This window comes from Haliotis rufescens, unplaced genomic scaffold (genome assembly GCF_023055435.1).
Source record: "Haliotis rufescens isolate VD_foot unplaced genomic scaffold, xgHalRufe1.0.p SCAF_65, whole genome shotgun sequence".
NCBI lineage: Eukaryota > Metazoa > Mollusca > Gastropoda > Lepetellida > Haliotidae > Haliotis > Haliotis rufescens.
The window spans coordinates 1,487,585-1,512,041 of record NW_025964356.1 but is presented as its reverse complement, the minus strand read 5'-3'; the positions used below and the strand labels follow the sequence as shown (position 1 = coordinate 1,512,041).

The 24,457-nt window shown below is 38.3% G+C and overlaps 1 protein-coding gene across 2 annotated transcripts in view; it reads right to left on the bottom strand.

Annotated features, from left to right (window-relative positions):
* Positions 1 to 24,457, bottom strand: part of LOC124115527 (nucleolin-like) — a 92,981-nt gene that overhangs the window by 14,061 nt on the left and 54,463 nt on the right. For both annotated transcript variants that reach the window (XM_046476551.2, XM_048387103.1), the window contains exons 5-7: positions 15,293 to 15,404; positions 2,881 to 3,008; positions 1,972 to 2,110 (exon numbers count right to left, since the gene is read on the bottom strand). In XM_046476551.2, coding sequence (XP_046332507.2) covers positions 1,972 to 2,110; positions 2,881 to 3,008; positions 15,293 to 15,404 — 379 coding nt within the window. The remainder of the gene's footprint in view (positions 1 to 1,971; positions 2,111 to 2,880; positions 3,009 to 15,292; positions 15,405 to 24,457) is intronic.

The window sequence follows — 24,457 nt, the reverse complement described above, 5'->3', positions numbered from 1 at the left end:
CGGAATGTAGAGCTTTGCCAGAAAATATCTGGTTCAAATTAAAAGCCAGACAAATGAGAGTTGATTTTGTTTTTGCAGTAAAAAAAAAGGAAATATCATTTTAAAAATCTGAAATTCAGCATTACCGCAAACGTCTCATATCTCTGCAGCCTTGAAGTGAAGCATTTTGTTTGATATGGAGTCCAAATTTGAATCACGAATGACATAATTTGAACACTTAAAGATCTTTAACGATTTTGAAACATAACATTGGTGAACATGAAGTATAGGTCATATTTGTTCTAAAATTAAAACTATCTCAAAATCGAAGTGTGGAAGCAAAAGCATTTTACGGCAACAAATCCGTTTTGTCTCAAGAAAGACTCCTCTTTGGAGTGATGTTGCCTCGACTACAGAAGCATCGTCTATTTTGGCTTTGTAACAAACAAGTCAAATTAGATGAAGCCTACTTTTTGGCATCTGTTTGCCACTTTTTCACCTCTTGGATTTGTGTTGCCAATGACAGCAAACCTATCCTGTAAAATATGGAACATACATCGTATATTGCTCTCTATTACACGACCCCACGTATAAGGAGACCCCCCGCCTCCCCTGTAAAAGCCTTCAATATAACCTGTCTATTAAGAGAATCGGAACGATGGACATCACCAGCCCATACACAATCCCTACATTTGCAATGATGTCTTGTATCCCTTCAGCGAATTCAGGGAAACAATTCAGATCAAAACAATTAAATTTGGTCAATACAAATTTAAAATTTGAGATAAAACATCACTAGACATGATGACTTACGATTAAATGATATTTCCTGTTCTTCTAGGCATTGTTTTATAAGCAGAGATTACGATTACCATGTGTATTTTCTTGTAAACTAAGCCGGAAGCAACCATTAGCTGTGCACACATTTCTCGGAATCTATCGGTGATTCTGTTAAAAATTACCCAATAACATAACTTCAAAGAATTTTGATACAAGGATCAGAAGAATTATATCTGAAACTATTAATTTAGCAGGAATAATTTTAGTTGCAGCTTTACTACGAATATTTAAAATAAACAAGAAAATAAAGTGAGCATAGCTCACTAATACCCCCGACCCGCCTAATGTGTCAGTAGTTTCAAATTAAATAGCGAGGATAGGGTTAGGGTTTGAAAAATTCATTAAAAAATGGAAAATTAATTTCGTCTGACTGCACCCCTCCGTATGACAAAGATTATATGTACTAAGTTTGAGATGAATGCACTGAATAGTTTAAGGGAAATCGCATGGACAAAGTTTTTCGGACGGACGGACTGACTGACAGGCGGACGGAACCTTGGCATAACTATATACCCGCAACATTTTGTCGGGGGTATAATTAATAACCATAAGCATAGCCCTTTGGACTAGCTGATCGCTACTGCCAGATATTTTTTCGTATGGAACAATTTGACCAATCACCGTTGATGCTCCCATGCTGGCCATTGCAAAAACTTTGTTGACATATAATAGTCAATACATTTTCCAAAAAGATGGCCATTTAATAGCATCAGAACAAAATCGTGGGAGCAAATTTTTAGAGACTCCAGGTCTAAGAACATTCATACTAAGTTTCAGCTTCATACGCCTCATATGTTCTAAAAAGTTGTCAAAAATAAAGTTGCATATGGATGGTCAACAACCCACACTTTCAGTCAGTTGAGCTAAAAATGGCAACACACACTGACTGATGGCCAGACAATGCTCCAAACCTTTAACACTCACTTGAGAGAGTATGGTTTTACGCCACTTTTAGCAATATTCCAGGAATATCCCAGCAGGGGACACCAGAAATTGGCTTCACACATTCTACCCATGTTGCGATTCGATTCCAGGTCTTCGGCGTGACGAGCGACACTTTAACCACTAAGCTACCTGACCGCCCCTAACACTCACTTGAACTGAAAGTTGAAACAAGCTGTTAAGTATATGTAAATAGTGGCAATGTGTTACCCTCTATGGGAACCGTCTTCGTTTGATGGCATGCGAATTGAATCAACATCCTCAAACATATCATTCAACAAGGCCTCTGTAACAGATTCAGCTAAATTCTTGACAAATATTGTTCGGCTGTCCTCATCTTGTCGTGACCCTGAAATAGAAATAATTGGCATTAGACAACTTCAAATCAAATCTTACATTACCATGCACCTGATTGTACTTGTTTACCAACCCCCAGTCAGCAAAATGAGAGCATGTGAAATATTATGTCGAGTTGTGACTCGTGGAAATGTAGTAATATGAGTTTGATCATACATTTTATTACGCATATCAGGGTTCGATTTAAGTAACTTCATGTAACTTGCAGGAGATGACATATGCCCCTTGTCTGATGCAATTGAGAAATGGTGTTTGGCAAATAATATCCCACTTTTGGCTCATTGCCATTGGATACCTTCAGTTCAATGAAGAAAAAATAATGCTGATGTGTTTAGTAAGGTTCCTCTAGATATATGCAATGCTTTTGGAGTTCTGCTCTGGCAACAATCACTTGCCTATTTTCAGTAAACTCCAACTTGTCATTAAAACAGATAGACAAAAAATAGAAAATAGAAATTACAAATCATCAAAACGCAAGAGTTCATCATTAGACTGATCTGAATGTAAAGATTCAACCAGAAATATTCAACAGAAACGGGACACGGACGGAGGACAGATGGACATGATGCTGACTATATCCCTGTTCTTCAATCCCTGATTGACCTATATATCCTAACAATGTCAATATATCCTAGTGGTTAAGGTACATGTATTTTTTGTTTGAGCAATCACCCACAAGCCAAAATGCTGACAGGCTGGTAAACACCAAGCCAGTACATAGCTAATCTACAACCAGTTGATATAGTAAGACAAGCAACACACCTGTAGATCCAGACTTTTGTTTCTCCTTGGCCTTCTCAACTCGGATCTCCTGTCCCTCGATGTTTTTTCCACTGAGAGCGACAGCAGCATCAAAATCAGAGGGATCTGCCAAATCAACATATCCAAACCTGAAACAAATACAGTGGAACTCTACAATCAATCACTTTGACAAGTGCCTGTCTGGTCTTCACCTTTGACCAGCTTAGCAACTTGGATGGGTACTTCACTTCACCGACATGTTTTGACATAGCCTGGCTACAATGCTACCTTTGGGATCCAAATAATTGATGAGTGTTATAGACAATCAGCAGTTTACCGATGTGGAGTTGTAGGGGATAGATGACCAACACAGCAGTACATGCTCTGCCTACCTAACACAATCTATGATGCACTTTCAGAGTTTGAAAGAAGATTAGAATAGTAGTTGTTTATGATTGGTTGCGGTAATAAACGGTGAGATGTGCGATGTACTGATCACTTCACACAAGATTTTGCCGAAATTAATGTCAACAATAGCGAATGAAATTTTGAATAAAATTAATCAAATATATTACAAAAATAAGTCCAGATATTCAATGAACACGGTTTTATTACCAGATAGTATAATAATGGGATTAAATTGTGCACTTCAGTTCACATTTGTTGACTTATTTCCAGATCTCGCGATGATCAGCTGATGTTTTTGGAGATAAGGAAAGACGTCTGTGTAAACTTTGAGCTTAATAAAAGGTAAGTAAATTTTGGGAGCCATGCTTTACCGCACGCTATAACCAAGTTAGCGCTATACTGAAAGGCGCAAAAGCTCGTATCATAAATAGACCACATACTTTGCAACTGTCTGTAACAGAAATAAACAGGAAGTATGGTTGCGCAGCAGGTATCAAAACTAGGGAGATAATTAAAAAGAATTGTTTTTGTTGTAAGACTTGTTCAGATGTCAAAGCAATAGTGAACAGCTGATGAATGACTTTGTGAGGGAAATGGCTGACAAAGAATTTTAAGTTTCTGATCGTGGGTGGTGGGACTAACGACAAAAAAACATGCTTTAACAAGTATTTGTCACAGAGTGACGAAATATCCCCCGCCTGTACACCATAGTACCAAATATGAAGACAATCCAGCGATTAGTTCTTGAGATATTGTGGCAACAACGTTTTCCAATTCCAAAAACAGATTTGCCTGCTGTGACCTTGAAAATGGGGTCACGGTCACCAAATCTGACAGGTGTATGCGGTGTCTGTATATACACTATAGTTCCAAATATGAAGACAATCCAGCGATTAGTTCTTGAGATATCGCGGCAACATCGTTTTCCAACTCTAAAAGCAGATTTGTCTGCTGTGACCTTGAAAATGGGATCAAGGTCACCAAAACCGACTGGTGTCTGCGGAGTCTGTATATACACCATAGTTCCAAATATGAAGACAATCCAGTGTTTAGTTCTTGAGATATCGCGGCAACACCGTTTTCCAACTCCAAAAGCAGATATGCCTGTTGTGACCTTGAAAATGGGGTCAAGGTCACCAAAACCGACTGGTGTCTGCGGAGTCTGTATATACACCATAGTTCCAAATATGAAGACAATCCAGTGTTTAGTTCTTGAGATATCGCGGCAACAAACAGGTGGGACGGACGGACGGACGTACGGACGGACGTGAATACTATATCCCCCGCTTCGCGCTTTCGCACGGCGGGGGATAATTAACAAACAAGTCATAAAGTTTTCTCAAAAACAGTATGACTGTGAAAAAAGAAAACAAACCGAATGGTCGGAGATGAACGTAGATGGCAAGGACTGAATTATTTTGTACTGTCAGCTGTGAATGATAACCGAGCATGAAACTTTATTGAAATTTAACAGGGTAGAGGTAGGGTCCTGGTGTTTTTCCTTATAGAAACTTTCAAAGGACCGCCACGTGCCATCGACAGACCCCTGGTAGACGGTCTTTGCACTAGGGTGATGGCCCTCGCCACTCTATTCGAGAAGCCCTTGGAACTTAAGGCTCTTTGTAAATGGACCAGACCAGCAGATGCAACCTGTCTGGAGCATGATGGGGCCGTTTGCTGTGCGGGTGGATCAGCCGATTCGGCCAGTCTGGAAGTTCGAGCAGGTCGGTGGCAGTGGCTTGGCAGTATCTCTGAGATCGATGAATCAAACTCTGTTGATCTGATCTTCTGGAGAACCCTGGGAAGGAGCTTTGTGCAGTCCTTATCAACTGTGGTAATCACCTCCTTAATAATAGGGTCTGGTCTGACCAAATTACGTCCTTTTTATCACTTCCAGATCGTGGGGAAGGCGCCACCGATTCTAGCGTGTCAGCTAAACAGTCTGTAACCTGGGTCAGTCCCACAGGGGACTCCATCTCTGATAAAGACCCCTCATACCCCACGATGAAGGAACTCTCCGATGAGTGGGATCTATATTCTCAAGTGCGCCGAACTGGAGAGTGGCTCCGAGGGCGGTGCCTAGAACGAGAAAACTTGCTTCCGCTACATCTGGCGAGGTGGAATCGTGTGACAAGGTTGAACAAGCTGTAGAGGCGCCACCAATCCAAGCCAGGCATGGCAGAGGCACCTGTGGAGGCACCTGTATAGATGCTGTTGGAGGTGCTTGTAGAGACGCTGGAGGAGATGCTGAGAGAGACGCAGCTGCTGAAGGCGCAGGAAACCTAGGCATGGTCTGTTGCAGCAACTGCATATAGTCGAATCACGCAGGACCATGTGAAGTGGCTGGTATTGCTGTATGCGCATGGAGCGCCGATGGCATAGGTGCAGTGGAAAGGTGGTAAGTCTGTGGGATAGATGTACCTAAGCTGGTAGGCGCCACCCCAGGCGTCATCTCCTGACAGAGGCCCCAGTGTAGATGGGGGTCGCAGGAATGGACATTGGCGCCTGTGAGTAGATCACAACAGAGGCAGTAGATGTTTTACCCGACTATGAGACGGGTAGACATTGACGTCTTAGAAGTGTTGACAGACGTCGTACGGGGGCTAGCGGCTTTGGTTTAGAAGCATTCAACATTTTGTGGAGAAAAATGTTTCCCAGCCGGATGAGACTGCCTCGAAGCTTGGAAATATTCTGCGAAAGCTGTGGGGAAAGGTGCGAGACAGTCTTTACCTTTGGAAGTCTGGGTGCAGAAGGAAGTGCAATTTAGGAAGAATGGATGTGGATCCCATCCAGACTTATACGGTGACACTTGCTACAACTTGGCATGTATCTGCTATGATAGCAGGTGTAATCAAAATGCATCCCCGACCGATTATATACGCTATAATCGTTTGTCCCAGTCTTGTGAGCTTATGATAAACAAGTTTATGCAAACAACGCAAAACATCACCACTTTAATGACAAATATTATTGCAAATATACATTAAATGTAGTACCAGGCAATACAACGAACACAGAATCCATGACACGAAAAAGCATGGTCAAGAACAATATTCAAAATGGCTATTTGAAAAATGCCTGTGATTACTGTGGTGAAAACCACCACCAGGCGTTAAATATTCATGCTATGGCATAAATCATATGGAAAATATGAAAACACAAACCTTTTCCACAATTTAGTTCACAAAGAAAACACAAAATTTTAGATAACAGCCTGTAATAGATTTCAAAAGTTTATTTAAAGGGGAACTGTGCTCTGGTTTCCACACTACCCACTAGGGTTCATTAAAGTACTGTCAGAAATGCTAGAAAACTGCTTTTCTGGCTTCATGTAATAAATAGTCAGTCATAATAGTCAAAGCACTATAAAAAGAGCATATATCAAAATAATGCAAATTGACCTAATCCAGCCTGTTCTAACTGACATTGTGATTACCCTTAAATTGTACTTTTACAGGTACAATGATGATTAACTTAGAAAATATTCGTGTGTTGTCATGCATGTATGAAATGGCCTATAACCTGAGGTAAATACCTAACACCTGTCCCAAGGTGATGACCTCACATCGTCCCATGCATTCTCCCAGGTGCAAATGTCACCGAATTGGGGGTGGTCTCAAAATATTGCTGTTATTGTACTTAATTGACATGCGTTGATGGGGTAGCAATTTAGGATATCTACTGCATTATATTTGCTTGGTAACATGATGGACTAGTTAAGAGCTGTGAAACGGGATGAGTATTGGAAGGGTTCAGTTTTGGAATCCAGAAGTATTTGTTGTTCTACAGGTGGTTTCTTGAGGTAGCATTTATCTCCACTGATGACATATGTGAAACTGTACACCTGAATGTTGTGGTATGTCTTGCTACAAACCAGTTACACTTAGCCAAGATGGGCATAACAGGGTTGAGCTCACAATGTCGGCTTGGGGTATGTAAGACAACGTAACCGTGTTGTGTCGCCAGCACATATGTCTTGTACTTTACTGGTTTCTTATTCAGCCGAATTTTCTCCATGAGTTGAACTTTCGTTTCATATGGTCTGAAGTCAACCAATGTCATATATTCCTGCATGGTCGCCTTCAGACTACTCATGGTTTGGGCGACAGTATCTGATTCCCGGACGTTTAGTAATTGGTATTATCCATGACAATAACACTGGCTTTGTTTAAAATGGGCAATAGCTGAAATTCCAACCAGTCTATGAACACATCACCTCCGATAATTTCCTTATGAAATATATGGGTGCTTTTGGTCCATCTGCCGATAGACATATGTAGTCAGTGGAATAATTCGTCAGTGGAATAATTCATCAAGGTAAATTATCTGGACGCCCTGACTGATAGTTATGAATGGTTCGGAGATAATGTGACCTCAGACAGGATGGAATATTTTCCCCTGAAAACCATGCGGTCATCGTCGCGCACAGTATCAAAATCCCATCTCTTGTAGATCAATAGTTAGTGCAGTCTGGGAAACATTAATTGTATCTTTAATTCCTCCCAAATTCTACTACAAGTCAGGGGTTACCTTCTGTTCATAAAGCTTGTACACTATACGTCTAATATACTTTTACCTCCTAGTTTTGTCTTGAGACCACCCCTGTACCTGTTTTGTTTTATTTATCATACCATAGACTTGATTGAAAACCACATAGCATGGGCAGTTCAGTAATTCACCCTATCTAAATTAATAAATGGTTCCCCTCTATCTCTCTGAAGTGTAAAGAACTTACATACATTTCCCAGTACAGACTCCATATCGTGTACCATGGTTATGGCTATGCAAGTGTAATGTAACATTCAGCATGGGAGCAATGTTAACAAAACAAATGCAGCATCATTTTGCCATTTTAGAAGATGCACATCTAGAATTTTCTCAAAATGATTTTTGTGTGTGGATTAGATGTTTTATGAAGAGTACATTATTATCATTGTAACAGTCATGTGCGCATATTTCTGTAGTTCGTTTCAGACTGTCATTATTGAACTTCTTATTTTCGATCGAATTTGTCTCCTGTAAACTTGTCGATAGGACTCCTTGTGACTGAAATACTTCAAACCACAGGTAGGGCGATCAGCAGTTACTCGATATTTCAATAACAGTCTAAAAAATTATATCCTTTTTTAACAGGCAAAAAACATTTTTCTAGCATTTCCGACAGTACTTTGGCTGCTGTGAGTTGATTTGCTGGCTAACATAACTGAGCATGACAAGAGACTGTGCTACCATCTGTGAGGACAGCGGAAATCAACTCTGAATCAGTATCAATACGTATTTCTGAACAATGATTATCACAAAGCGTGCATGTAACCTAAACAGACAGACAAAAGAAATGATGGAAGTGTCCCTGAAGAAAAAGTGTTTGGATTTTTGACTGCGTGATAAGACAGATTGATTTGCATCCCATTTGTTTTTCAAAGCTTGATATATAATCATGTCATGTTATAATGTCATGTCAAAAGATCTGTAACCACAGAGCTCCAGAAAAGCTTTTGGTGTTGTGATTATTTTACCCATGCATTTTAAAATCATTGGGTATCAGTAATTCTATCTGCGTATTCAAATTTCTGTTACCGACTAGTTTTTACACATGTGGGTATTTAAGTTAAATATTTAAAACAACTATTCATCTAGTCCTTGCAAACTGGTGTCGTGTGGGTTCGAGAGCTTTATAGGACTCAAAAATACCACGATACTTCCACAAGAAAGTGTGATGACAAATGATCATGATGTAACTGTCATCGTGGAGTTTGGCAAGGTTGGCGGAATGCCCGTCTATAAATAAGTTGCTGATTTGCTAATCGAATACGCAGGGTTACTTCACAATATTTTGATGATACGCATAAGTTTTATTTTTGTAGCGTATCTGTAATGTTCGTTGTGTATTTGATACGCTTGGATTTTATTTAAATGCATATTTCTGCATTTCTGATGCGTATTTTACGCAGATACACAGCTTATCTGGAGCTCTGTAACCATGTTAACAAAAAAGAAACTTTTGATTTATTTTTTATAGGCCATAAATGAAACCCCATTTTGCCATTGCATAGATATTGTTTACTATCGACTATGGGATGTAAACTGAACAAGATAAATCATCAATATCCTCGGCCCTGTTATAGTGCATATTTCAAACAATGTTTATATCATACACCACATTATATCAAAAAAAGCTTGTGAGTACAACTGACATTATTACTGATGACTAAACACCAAAAATGAAACCTTCATTTGAAACCTCAGACCAACTTCCAACGAAATCTTAAAAAAACACACCAATAGCAAAACCCACCAGTTCTGCACTTGCCTCATACAAGGCCACTAGTCCACTAGTTCTTATAATTATAATGTATTGCAAAAACCTTCCTGATAATCCTTATGATACCTTTGCTATTGAGTATCAATATTAAGTGTGTTTAGTTATTAGTAAATAGCAGGGATTGACTTCGGCCGCGTTTCCGCGATATTCTCGCATAGTTGCCACTCATTTTCACCTACAAACATAAAAAATTACGTATTACTCTAACAAAATTCTCTGCTGAACCTAAAAATGTCAATAAAAATCTTACACGATAGTTTATTCAATCGTCAAAAGTTGTCAATCAAAACAGCGATTTGTATACTCGCAACAGTGCATGCTACGTCTTACTGTGCAAAACCGATTCCTACATCACTGCTTGAAGCTTTGCATCAGCTGACAATGGTGGAGTGCACAACATTTTTCATAACTGTTTGGCAAAACGAGTGTTTGCTTTTACAACATAACCACTTTGGTAGTGCATGAAAATCTTATTTGGTGATCTACAACACAAGTCATTAAGCATATTTTTTGTCATTTAAATCCTAGCTGAAATCAAAGACATACATGTATGTACGTCCGTGTAGAAATCAAGAGAGAACAAGAGTTTGCAACTAACGTGGCTATATCCCCCGCCCCTGTTGCAGAATTTATGACATAACCTTTTTTTAACCGAGGTGGAACTTGTTGTCATGGAAATTGTAAAAAAAAAGAAGAAGAGTTTGCCACTAACGTGGCCAAGTCTCCTGCCCAGCAAATGAAGTGTACCGGTATGTCATGTCAACAATAGTGAAATTTGATCACACAAACACATACATTTGAAAACATTCAAAATTTTGTAAGGAGTAAAAGGCAGCAGGGGAGCATCTACTTCATGTAAATGCAAAATATCCTGAAGAAACAAAATAAAATGCTGCAAAACACAATTTCTATGAAGTTCAAGAAAACCTTCTCCACAAAAACATGATGAAGTACAACCTGACGAAACCAGTTACAACATTTACTACTGAATTCATGAGGGTGGGAGAAAGAAAAAACATTACAAGTCACATTTTGACTCGTAATAATATCTACATGGAATATTTGTTAAGAAACATAAATGGTATTAGTTTGTGATATGTGACTATGGTCATTACCAGTTCAAACTCAAGATGTTGCTTTGGACATAGTAGATTAAACACAAAATATTAAGATTAAAACAATTCTGTTCATTACCACACTGATTAACATACAAAGAAATAATGATAGTCACTTCAATATACTACACCTATTCCGTCACACCCCACACAAGATGATGGTCAGTGTATGGAACTGGAAAGACTCCTGTTGAGATAGGATCATTACAGAAGATCAAGTCTAGTGTACCCCCAAGGGTGTGGGTTGGTTTGCTGATATACTGTGGGAATGTAAACTGCTCCATGAGGTTGGATAGTGCATTGTTGTCACGGACAGACAGATATTGAAGTCCCTAGTGATAACAATCCTAAACTTCTTGAGAGGCAGCTGCTCCAGCAGAGTTCGCAAGTGAATGAGGAAAGTTCTCCTAGATGATGATGATGATGAGGAGGCTTTTTAACAATATGGTCATACCATTTGATATGATAAAGTGAAAAAAAAACACAAGACAATATTATAAATGTGAATGTTAAAACTCTACAGTACAAAAGTCTTCTTATCAACATGTGCTGAAAACTGAAAGATCTTATCACCATTCATTTGTCATAATCAATGCAGAAATAGGGATGATGGATTTGATAATGAAGTCATTAAACGAAAAGTTACCCTTAACCATTATTGAGGCACATACGGACAACTTGGTAGAAGGCATGCACAGTTTCCCCTACTATGGGAGATACCTCCAAATGATGACAAACCCAAAACGTAGGCACAAAAAAAAACTTTATTATGACTCATAAGATTCCTTAAACAGGTTAAATGGGTATCAAGTTGAATTTTTTGGCATTTAAAAGAAGAATTCATAAATTTCTAAAAGTTAAATTTGTTGTCATTGAAAAATTTAAAAAAATATAAATTTCCAAAAAAAATTAATAGTAAAAGGCACCAGTTGAGCATGTACCTGACAGACCTGCAAAGTTTCATGAAAAAATATTGAACGGTTTCTGAGTTATGCTCCGGAAACGAAACATGACGGACATGGCCCATTTCTGTATCCCCCGCCAACTTCGTCGGGCAGGGGATGAAAATGCAATTGCGTGCAACGATTCAAAACACTAGGAAATTTCGATTTTGGAATGAAAACAATACAAAACCGAAATGTATATACCTACAACTCTTTCTCCATAAGAATAATCAAATTTCAGATTACAAACGATCATATTTTATATGAGATTCACCTAGCCTTTAGATAAGATTGCACTGGTTTTTTATGAACGTACCCTTGTGCAAGAATGGCCACTGTGTGTGAATTGCAAATTGTGAACTATTTCTAGTGGCCAAACAGCAAGTGGGAGATTTTTTTAGAATATGCTATGATCCATTTGCTTCCAGATTCATTCAAATGTAACTCGTAAACATTGTGAAGGTCAACAGTCTTTTCAACTTTCAGTTACTCGTAAACATTTTCTGGCTGCTGCGCATGGAAAACACGCCGCCTAACTTCATTGTTGCTAATTAAACAAAAGGGTGAACCTGAATCAATAATCACTGTATGATGACCTGTCACTTCCAAGTAATTGAAAAGTCCATATTGTTAAGATTTCATTTGATACGGTTAGAGACCCTTGGACATTGATACAGTACACACTACAGACAGAAAGTGAGTGAGTTGGGTTTAAAGCCTCTCTTAACAGTATTCCAGTTATATCACGGCCTGTCAGCTTTATGTGGGAGGAAAGCCCTAACTGATGCGGGTCTCAGACGTTTACCACTTTGGTGAAACCGACGAGTACTGGTATGACTGAAAGCACTGGAATGTAAATGATATATTTTTTGTAACACCATTTACAACAGTCACTATACCATGCCATCACTTTAAATATATTTTGGACCAGGGGAGATTTTCTCTCATAGGTAAATATTTCCAGAATAATCCCTGAAATAGTATACGGTATATAATTTATGGTGTTAATAGTAATATTCACAAACAATTTTTTCTAGACATTGCATCAAAACTCTGTAAAGTTATATTATCAGGTAATTTTAACCAAAGTACCAGTTGATTGGGAGAAAATGAGTATAAAGCTGATTGCTGTTTCCAGCTAGTACGAGAGATACACACAGTAATCTTAATCTCTGCATATATGCATATAAAACTATGCCTAGCAGAAAAGGAAAATATCATTTAAATGGTAAATCATCCTTTTTGTTGCAAATTTTTGTTTCCTTTATTAATGTACAACTCAATATTTTCAAATTACTTACATGATTTATGACTGCAGTTTGAATCATCATCAGTGTTGGTGTTCACGGTGTCCCATATACAAAATATATGCACTGAAAAAATACAGGGCGCAAAAAAACCACCATACATGCGTCCCTTTACACGTCGTGGGTTTTTTTTATAAAGTTCACTTAATGTATAACTTATTGTTGTTTTTTGAGTTTCTCTCATTCCCAAAAACCTAAGTGATAATGTGTATCTTATATAATCCCTGGGTTCCGGTGCTAGCCAGATTTCGGTGTGATGGTGGGAAACTGAAGTGTCTGATGACGTTTCTCTTTCATGTCGTGTTCGTAATGGCATTGCTGATTGGTTTACAAAACAGAAACGTAAGCCAACCGCAGATCTTGTTAACAGTATTTTGTCAATATCAAGGACTAATGTCAAAATGGAATCGCAGAAACTTTGTCAAAAGAAAAATAGGTTTCAAGAAAGTTGGCTTGAAGAGCCAATGTACTCTTTCAACATCTTAGGCCAGTACACCGGCCAAGAAGCATCGAGGCCGGTTTACCGGCCAAGCCTGTCACATCAAAGTAGTATATAATTTTATACCAGTCATATCATTCATATATTAAATCTATCACATTTCACAATGTCTGAAATATGCATTCCATTTCAATTTATCATTTTTTATAGTTAGATTAAAAATTATTTACCATTTCTTGTGATGTTATTGAAAATAATATTCTCGGAGACACACTTCGACAACGGAACATGTCAAAGAGCAAAATGAAAAATTTTAAGCAAATCTTAAATTTATTATGCAAAGTAATAGATAAAAACAAAAATATATCTAAAAGTTTTCAAACTTACATCAAAGTTATCATTTTCAACTTTCCGTGTGATCGCGTGTAATGTAAATCAAATGATATCTCGGCTTTCGTCGTCTCGATTTCTCGGCTCGGATATGATGTTTAATGCCAAAATATATGACTGAAAAATCTATGTCACAGCTTCTAACCTTGCACAATACATTCCATGGTTTTTAATATAGATCGCGATTTTCCTGCTTGAAACTTTCAGAATAACAAAAATCTATCGCCAAAATCTGAAATTGATTACACATGAGGATGGTACCATTGCTGTAATTTGATTGACATCCTTATGTCATGTGCTCTAGTTTGACCAATCACCAACTTTGTAGTTATAGCAGATTTCGGCAAGAAAGTATGTTACAGCTACGAAAAGACTCTGGGTGAGGTTAGTGTAATGTGAAGCTTCGAAAACAGACATATTTCTTCATGTTACTGAGCGAACAGCCGCTGTTATCGGGAAATTGGTGATGACAGATACTATTTACAATTCTTTTTAAAATAATTTTCCGATCATGTAAACAATGAAACTAAAAAAAGAAATAGGCAAATGGATTGTAAGAATTTTAATATTTGACAAAAATCAGCAAAAAATTGCGCTTCCTTGGTCCTTAATCTGGATGTTTTGAATGTGTTTGCTTACATTTTTTTATTAACAACGAACTTAAGTTGTAAATGCTTTATTTAAATAATGTGATAACTTTCATATATTAACAGTAAGATTAGACCTTTCAAATGGTGTATAACCACACCATAATAGTTGCAAAGATATTTTACTGGACTAACATTTAGACTATGAAATTTTAAATTACACAATACCCTTCTCGACTCCGAAAAGAAAAAAAATAATTTTCCCTATGCTGATTTCCTGGCTGGAGCTAGCTTGACTTTCTTTTGATATACGTTTCTAGATTGGTGTTTTTTTAATAAAATAAATATATTCCACAGTCATGGTGCAGGATTAATGTTTTACAAGCAGATATTTTCCTTGATAAATGTTGGCCTCATCTATCACACAAGAGTCTCTGGGAACTCGGTGTCACTGCAGTTAAAGCTTCTGTGGTTGACTGGTGCTGAGAGTCAAGAATCAAGTGGCTAATCTATGAAGATTCAAAGATGTTTTGTGTACACACATAAAAACAGACACTTGAAGATTTTAACCACACACTTTATTTATGCTCAGAATGGACTAAAGTTCACCATTTCAGGTCTACATTCAACAAAATTCCTCTCCTGTGCCAACCCTCCCCCCACCCCCCCTTCGTAAAACCCTCTTTCCAAGAACGCAGGGTCGAGATCTTGAACCCTTGAATAACGGCAGTTATCGAAGTTCACTAGTCTTGCAAAGTTTCATGAAGGAATAGTGAAAGTTTTATTAGTTCTGCTCTGGAAAGGAACCGGACTGACGGAGAAAGCTACATCCGCTGTATCATAGGACATGGGGATAACAATAGCTGACATAGTAACTGGAGCAAAATATTTGTATGATGTATCAGTTGTAGATTTACTCACGATTTATTGGGCATCTTCCTGACATCTGTCACCTCAATGTTGTTCTTCTTGAAAAGTTTTGCAAGTTTCTTTGCTTCTGTTTCACGGCCAAGGTTTGCAATAAAGACTGTCACTGAAATTACAACCCAAAAAAATTTACAAAATGGTCCAAGCTGCTTCAATGTAGTTTGTGGGATACATAAATATGTTTGCTTAACCCCCTGGGCCTAGATTTTCGAAATGATCATAGCCCTAAAATAACCGTAAAATAACTGTAAAGTTATCGTAAGGAAATCGTAGGCTATCGTAGCATATTTTCAAAACTATCGTAGCCCTAAGATATCTTAAGTTTGTCGTAAATCTAAGATAGCCCCGTACCTGTCGTAAGTTTATTTTATCTTCATCCAAGATGGCGGCATACTTTGCCATAGATATTTTGCCAAACAATAAGTTCGCTTTACGTTAAAACTTTGACATTTCATTTGGTTAAACTGTGTGATTCAAATTAGCACTTCGAAAACACGAAGAAAGCATCAAAGATTTCACTTCAGAAATGTTCTTAATTGCAATAGAGATCCACATAACTATAATGTCAATGGCTTAAAATATATTGCTATCAAGTCCATGCTGAAGAAGTGTGAATTTGGGAAGGATAAGAAATGGAAGGTGTCGGCAGGCTATAGTAATGACCGTGACCTTATTGATAACTCATCTTAGTTCAAACTCTGAGAGTTGTTTCCCTTTGTATTCGGCCAGCCAGATTTAGCTTTATGTTCAGGTTATCTGTAGTATTGAAAGACAAATATTTGATAATAAGTGATTAAAAACTGTCTGTTGAACAATTGCATTTTTTAAAAACAGGTGATTAACGGGCATATAGATGTATTTAATTTATGACAATTAATTGAAATTTTGACAGCAAAAGTTAAGCACAGATTTTCGTATCAAAAAATGAAATTAAAAAATGGGTTATGCTTGTCCGGGTTTAAAATGTCATAAAAAAGCAGCATAGTTTGAACATTGTCAAAAAAATTAACTTTCTTATATATATATATATATGTATGTTCGCAGAAAACTTTTATTGAATGAAATTTACTGATCAATACAAAAGACATTTTCAACACAATAATCTTTGAATCTTGCATTCAATAAAAAATAACAATTGATTTTGGTATTTTTAATATTTAATTGTACATCTACCCGTTTTATGTTGAAAAAAATATATAGATACTTGACACCATTCAGACAATAAAATCGTTGTAAAGTATTGGGTCAACGGACAAATACTAGTAAAATATCCTCAATAATGCTGTCAGACAAGCCAAACAACAAACTACATTCTGGAATAGATTTGACACATTTACATTACAATGTATTACGCTCCTCGGTCAGATTTAAATGAAACCAGACAAATCAGTTCATTAGCTCTACTTAATTTAAAACGATAGATAAGGATTACATTGTAAAATAATTATACGTATGTACACGTTAACTTGTGGCGTGTTCCATGAGATAACATAGCTTGACAATTCCTAAATTATCTCTTTGCGAATGAAAATTATGTCACATTAAAATTTTGAAAAGAATTATGGATCTAGATAGACCCAGTATACATCACGTAACATCAGACTTGAACACGCATCTTAAATGCTGAACGCCCACTGTTCGATCAGTCATTGTCATTTAGAATAATGTCCCTTACTTTCGTCCTTGACTTTGTTCGCGATGTGTTAACAAAGTTCTGCTCACTCGTGAGAGGACCATTTGAAGGGAATATAGTAAAGTATCTTTTTGCAGGTTATTTCAATTCTAATAGCTATAGTGTGGTAACACTACACTTATTGATTATAACATTTATTGGGTTTGAAAAATGTCTTTGCATGGCACAAGAGTGCTATGAATGTTCTGGTAGTCATGGCATCTTTTATCACAAGAACAAAACGTCAACATGTGGGACATATGTAGGATTGTACGGAATGTCCCTCAAATAGTTGCGTGTTAAACAGTGTGATCATGAATTCCGTGTCACTTCTCCATGTTGTTGTTGTCAGCGACTGGAGAATCCCTGTGACGTCATTGGGAAACACCCCGCTTTTCTATCTCCAACAACTGTGTTCGGTCAGAGTTGCGATAGGTATCGTAGCTCTGAACGATCTGCGACAGGTTTATGAAAATCCATCTTATCTTAACCTTAAGATATCTTCTCTTTGAACATAAGTAGTTAAGATTTATCTTAGCTAAGATCGTTTTGAAAATCAGGGCCCTGGATATATATGTCCCTTGTATTCAACCCTCACTTTGAAGTCAAATAAAATTCAATATACATCACACACACAAATACACAATTCCCTGTTCTGTGATGATATCCAGAAATGGCAAATTTCTACAAGTCCTTTATGATACCTTAACTATTGGGCAGCTTCGCAAGGACTACAGGACTTGTACCAATTTTTAACGCTGCTATTACAAATGGTCTTTGTCACCAATACAAAGTGTTTACATGAAATCAAACAAAAGAACTTAGGTGTAAAAACGAACGCTATGCTTGGATAACTGCACTTCTTTGAAATCAAAATTCAGATTTTACACTGTAGCATTTTCTTCTATTCTGAGCTATCCATTCGTCTATTCATTAAATACATTGGCTCAAAATTATCAAAATATGCATGGGAAGAGTATCGTAGTAGGAATTAGGGAATGAAAAATATATACACTACAATCATTTGGTAAATTCCACAAAGTTTGTCAAAGTTTTCACTCTTCGTGACGTCATGGCTGACGCAAAATTACGCACAAAGACAACAGTATTTTTAGGCATTTCTGACTATTTTTGTTGGTTCAAATGAAAAACATAATATTTTTTTAACAATACGCAGGTTCTCAGAATGTTTGATTACTTATATGTCTATAGTTTATAGCGCCATATACAATATTTCTGACAAGTGTTAGAAGACAATGTTAATGTCACATTTCTTTGGTGTATAATTAAATTTTCGTTGTGTTCATTCATATTCCTGCATTCTGATTAGCTGAACTGGTCACATGTTATTGCATTAATTTCCCAATGAATGTAAAAAATTAAGCCACGTCTACCGAGGCGGACTACTTTTGTTACTACGGGATGTCGGGGAATCCCAAAATTACATTCAAGGGATTTCCCTCTCTGTTTAAGAGTATTGATTGTCATGCACAGGACATTTAGTGAATTTCATGCATATTCATTGTCCAAACAACCCTTTAAGACCGAAGGCCATGAAGGAATGAAACTGCAAACATGCAGGCTCGCTCGCCTGAGTTAATGTGATTTGCCGATCAATTCATACACGATTTCGCCGAAATGAATGTAAACAAAACTTAACAAAATCTTGGACAAAAGTAATATAATGCAGTACAAATGTAAGTCCATATACACAATGAACACTTTTATAGTCAGATAGTGTATTAACAGGACTAGCTTGCGTACTTCAGAACAGATTCGTCGACATGCTACTTCTGGTGTTCACATGAACGACTTTGCATTGTGAAATAAAATTGTATGCATGTATTATGCACACACTGGTAGTCAAACGGGAGTCAAATATCAGGTTACCTGCTTAACGGAAATTACCAGTTTTTTACCTGTAAAATTATGCTTGGACCGGTAATTCATGTGACTGCCAGTCCCTGTGGACGGCAAATGAAGTACCTTATTAACCTTTGTTGTTAACAAAACATCGTGTATATTCATGTAAGTAAATTTTTCAACAAACTAAGCTTGTTTGTTACCATCAGGGTTTCCCCTTTCCTATTTTTAGAGCAAGGAAACTGAACAATGGTTATCATTGTTAATAATTCTAAGAATACTACCTCTATTACATCTTTGCTGACTAAATGTTCAGATTTTCAATAGATGTCCCCTTCACTGTCAATTACACACAATCAGTTGTTCCCAATATAGCACTATAGCAACCCAAGCTATGACTTGTGTTCTGAAGACATGTTTGTTCATTAAAAATGTGCTCCAAAACGCATCCGGAGCATATAGAACTCGCTTCTCGTGCAGTCATGTTAGTTTTAAATAAAGAATCTGTTCTCCAAAACGCACCCGATGCATAACGATCGCATCGTCTGAACACACCAACTTATGGCTGTGACTGCACGTAAAATGTGAGGGTTGTGAACAAATATAAGGCGGTAGCGCACATCAATTAGTTGGTTGGTGAGAGTTCGTTAGGGAGCTGGTTAGTTTCATGGTTAGAGAGATGGTGTTAGACAGCGTTAGACAGTGTTAAGACTCCCGTAGCAGTAACCAACATATAAGCATATAGTAACTGCTAGAATTAGCATTCATTTGAGGATTATTCATCTTTCCTTCACATAATAACAGGTAATCACGTTTAGTTCCTTATAGATCTTCATAGTTTGTAATAGGTTATCATGTTTAGTTCCTTGTTTCATTTATAAAAGGTAAGTCATACAAATTTAAGTTCAGTTTTTCATTTAAGTTAAACCATGCTCAAAAATATTCAGTTCCACTGCGCAAACACTTGCGTAATGACGGGAAAACTCATGATAGATCTCATGAGCTTCAATCCACGCAATTGGGATACGCTGACATGCATCAACCAAATCAAGCGAGCCTGACCACCTGATCCCGTTAGTCGCCTCTTACGAAAAGCATAGTCACTTTTTACGGCAAGCATGGGTTGCTGAAGACCTATTCTACCCCAGATCTTCACGGGTCGGGAGTACTTCTGATATAATAGAGGTACTATTCTTAGAATTATTACCCATGATAAGTATTGTTCGATAATTTTTGTGAATCCTCTACCTCTATTACATCTTTCCCAAAATGTACCAGAAAGACTAGGCAGGGTTTGCTTCTAGTAACTCCCTGTGTAATTGACAGTAATCCTTTTCTGAAAACCATTTAACCCTTTCGCCCCCACTGCCCGATTTATCAGGCAGCAAAAACCATGTCCCAGTACCCGGCTGCCCGATAAATCGAGCGGCTACTGTCTAAGTCCCACACACGGCTGGTTGCCCGATAAATCGGACGGGACGACCGTGTTTACAAAATCGCTCTTTCTACTTCCTTTATTGTGTGTAATCTCGTTCTAAAAATAGAAACGATCTACACGTAATGACACGTCATTCCATGGAATTTCCCCGTGTTTTTGGCGCGAAAATCGCGGATATGTCACCTGTTTTCGCGACAGGTATTTTTTCTTGCTTGAATTGTAAATCTAGCGTAATGGCGCCCAACTACGATTTGGATAGCGATCAGATGACTAACAACGACTCTATCGGGAATAATAATGTGTTTGATTTGAATAATTTACACGAAGGGGAGAGGGACTTTCGCGAAGATTTTGACGGTTTCGACGAGGTGTCCCCCCCCCCCTCGCCAACTTTCAAGAGTGGGAGTGGCAGAGGGACCACAACGGTGGAGACATGAGGGATTTTGAAAAGGGACCGGACCCAAGAATACTTATTGACACGGTGAGTGAAGAGTTGTGCTTTTGATTTTTTCCAACTGTTTTACAATGATTCTGTGTTTGAACAGATTATCAGGGTGACGAATGAGAATGCAGCCTACACGTGAATGAGCGATCACAACAACAACAAAGGTGAGTGGCATGACGTCTCTCTTTCTTTTTTTTAAAATTTATTTTTCTGATCGCAATCCAAATTGTAGTTTGCCGTATGAAGAGCCAATCTGTAACCTTCTATCGTCCCATGTCAGAACTTATTGTCCCGACGTAGTTGTTGTAGAAAATCCGCTACTATATAGTATTAGTTATAAACCCTTTATCTTCTCCACTGGAAAAACTTATCCCATCTATCGTCTATTGTCATATATCAGGGAGGATAAAGTTCTCCATGATCTTACCACAGCTTCCGAGGCAAGCTCAGAGTACCCGGATGTCTGCATCTAATGCACTCTAACTTCCAGGTGATTAGATGTAGGCTGGGCAGGTTATCATAGAAAATGTTAGACTTCGGCTATCGTAACAGATCTCCACGGAGAGGTAACTAGAGAGGTAATCTGAGAGGCTCTTCCATTAATAGACTTAATATTCTGGGGAACCACGCTCTGCTGGGCCAGACTGGTGTTATCAAGATTATCATGCAAGCCGTCTCCTCCACCTTGTGGATGACCTTGTCTAGGAGAGACCATGGTAGGAATGCATATGCAAATAGACCCATCCAATCCATCGATAGCACATCAATCTGGTGAGCCATTGGATCAGGAACTGGACTGAGATAAACCTGAAGTTGATGGTTTTGGCAAATGGCAAAGAGATCTAGGTGCTGTGTCCCATAACGTGGTTATCCAAACAAAGATCTGGGGATGTCAGGTCCATTCTGTTGCCACTATTCTCCCCTGATGTGAAAAGCTGTCAGCAAAGATGTTCAGCTTTCCGGGAATATGTCTCGCTTTCATCTGGCAACTGATGGAGTCTGCCAAGGCATACAATCATGTTTTCTCCATCGTCAGAAAACTGGATCTGGTTTCTCCCCGTTTCTGAACGTATGCCACTACTGTGGTGTTGTCCGTGGCTATGAGGATGTACGATTGGGAGAGACATATATTCCATGCCAGGATGGCGTAATAAATGGCCTTCATTTTCCTGCAGTTGATATGTAGGATCCTCTCTCCGGTGCTCCAAGATCCTTATACTGCAAGATCATCAATATGGGCTCCCCATCCCGAATCTGATGCGTCTGATAATAGATGGTGTTCGGGCATCGGAGAAGTAAGAGGAATGCCGCTCATCATGTGCTCTCTGTCAGTCCACCAATGCAGGTCCTGTGATAAGTTGGGAGGTAACCAAGTCTTAAACTCTAGGGTGTGGGATCGTAGTGAGTTCTTCCATGTCTGTAGAGGACGTAACATTAACCTTCCAATTGGCATATTTTTTAATCCGTTTGACCTTGCATGCTCCTGTGACCCGGAAACGGTAGAAGATGAATCAACACGCCACATGCAAGTTTCTCGGAATCTTTTATTTGAACTTTTGTTGATATATATATAAGGATCACCATTCTATGTTACATGAATATCAAGGGAAAGGATTCATGTATTTGCGAGGTACATGCTGATGATTTTGTTTTCACTATAATAGTTGTGTCCCACGCAAAACATCAAAAGATATCGACAATGATCACCCTCCACAACAAACAAAATTTTGAGTGTTTTCCTTTTGTCAGCAAACAAAAAAATATGATTGAATATGAAAAATGATAAAATTATAAAGAAAATACCGGACTGCATTCCGCTCAACGAGAAGTGCCAAAAGTCAACAGTGGCCGTTTCTGGTGGCTGTGTGCCGATAAATTTGGTTGATACTTTCTTAACTCGCGATGTTTACTTTTTGAGGTAAATAAACTACTGGAAGTTTTGATATTTTGCAAGCTGAGGATTTTTGCATTCCATATGTAATTTAAAATATATGCAAAGCCTACTCGTTTAACAGTTAAAGCGAGTTTCATTTTGGGGTGTACTTCGACTATGCGCCTGTCGAATGGGTTCAACAGTAGCATTGAGAGCTTTAAACATTATGTCCAAGCATGAAAATCAAAACAAAAACCCTAACTTAAACTATTAGAGACATTTTAGTTGAATATTTTTATTACTTTACTTAAAGACTTGCTTGAAAGTTCTTTATTTTGCTCTGACATTTTTTTACAGGGACCCATTGTCGAAGCATGTGTGCCAGAATTTCTATTTTTAGAACATTGGGAGAAATAGTTAATAAACTTATATCTATCAATAAAATATGATGAATTGAAACGAAACATGTTTTCAGACATTGTGAAAAGTGTTTAATAAATGAATATGACATGACAGGTAGGTTCACAAAATAATATACTATTTTGACATGGCTATGGTCTGGAAGGTTAAAAGGTGTCTCGTGATGTTATGATCGGTATACCAGCATGCGTTTTTTCAAGAGTTATTTGAAATATAACTTTTATGAATCCTCTACCTCTATTACATTGTTGCCATAAATCCTGTATTTTGGATGCAGTCACACCATACTAAAACTTTCAGATTTTCAACTGGGGTCCTCTTCACTGTCAACTGTACAACATTAGTTGCCCCGAAAAAAGCACTCGCAGCCCACATCTCTTACGTGCGTAAGGCGGGAAAATCCTCACTTCTTTCCAGTGTGTGCTTGAGTCAACACGTCCCTACAAAAGTAGATGATCTCTCTGCACTTAGCTGTGGTCACAGTCGTTGCTATACTTCATTACTTTGTTATACTATACTAGCCACATAAAGAAACTGTGCACGGAGAACATAAGATATAAGGGCACACCGTCCATATATGAAATATAGGTTTAAACACAGCAATTATTGGAGACATTCAAACGCTCATGCACGTGTCATGCGATATGACGTCATTGATGGGGGCCTATGGACGTGCAATGTGTTACTGCACGTGCATCCTGTGCAGCTGTACACAGCATGTGCAACTCAAAATTCGCTGTCACTTTGGAAAGCATGATCTGTGGTCATTCAAAAATTCAAAACTTCTCAGGCGAAGACACAAGCATATCACAAGCAAAACACGATATCGGCATTGGTGAGGCGTTATCAGAACACAAATGACGTTGCCGACCACCCACGTTCAGGACGTCCCCGAGTAACGACGCCAAGACAGGACAGATGGATTCGAGTTACACATCTCCGACACAGGTTCCAAACGGCAGTAACGACGTCCCAGACAATTCCTGGACTGCGCCGTATCCATCCCAACACTGTCAGGAATCGTTTACGTCAGTACGGGATTCGACCACAACGCCCTGCCATACTTCCCATCCTGACACACAGTCATCGAGTCAACCGTCTAAGATGTGTCGAAATCATGTTCACCAACCTCGAATATGGTGGAGAAATGTTGTCTTTACAGATGAATCGAGGTTCAACATTTCAACAGAGATCAGATTCTGAGGCCTGTGGTCATTCCTTTCCTGCAACGTCATAGCCCAGGATTGACATTTCAACAGGACAACGCTCGTCCTCACACGGCTAGGGTCGCAATGGATTTCCTTCACCATAACAATGTCATGTTACTGCCATGGCCTGCTAATTCTCCAGATCTCTCCCCAACAGAGCATGTGCGGGATGAAATGGAGCGCCGTCTGCGTCGTCTTCCACATCCTCCAGATAACGTCCGTGACTTGGCACAGGATTTG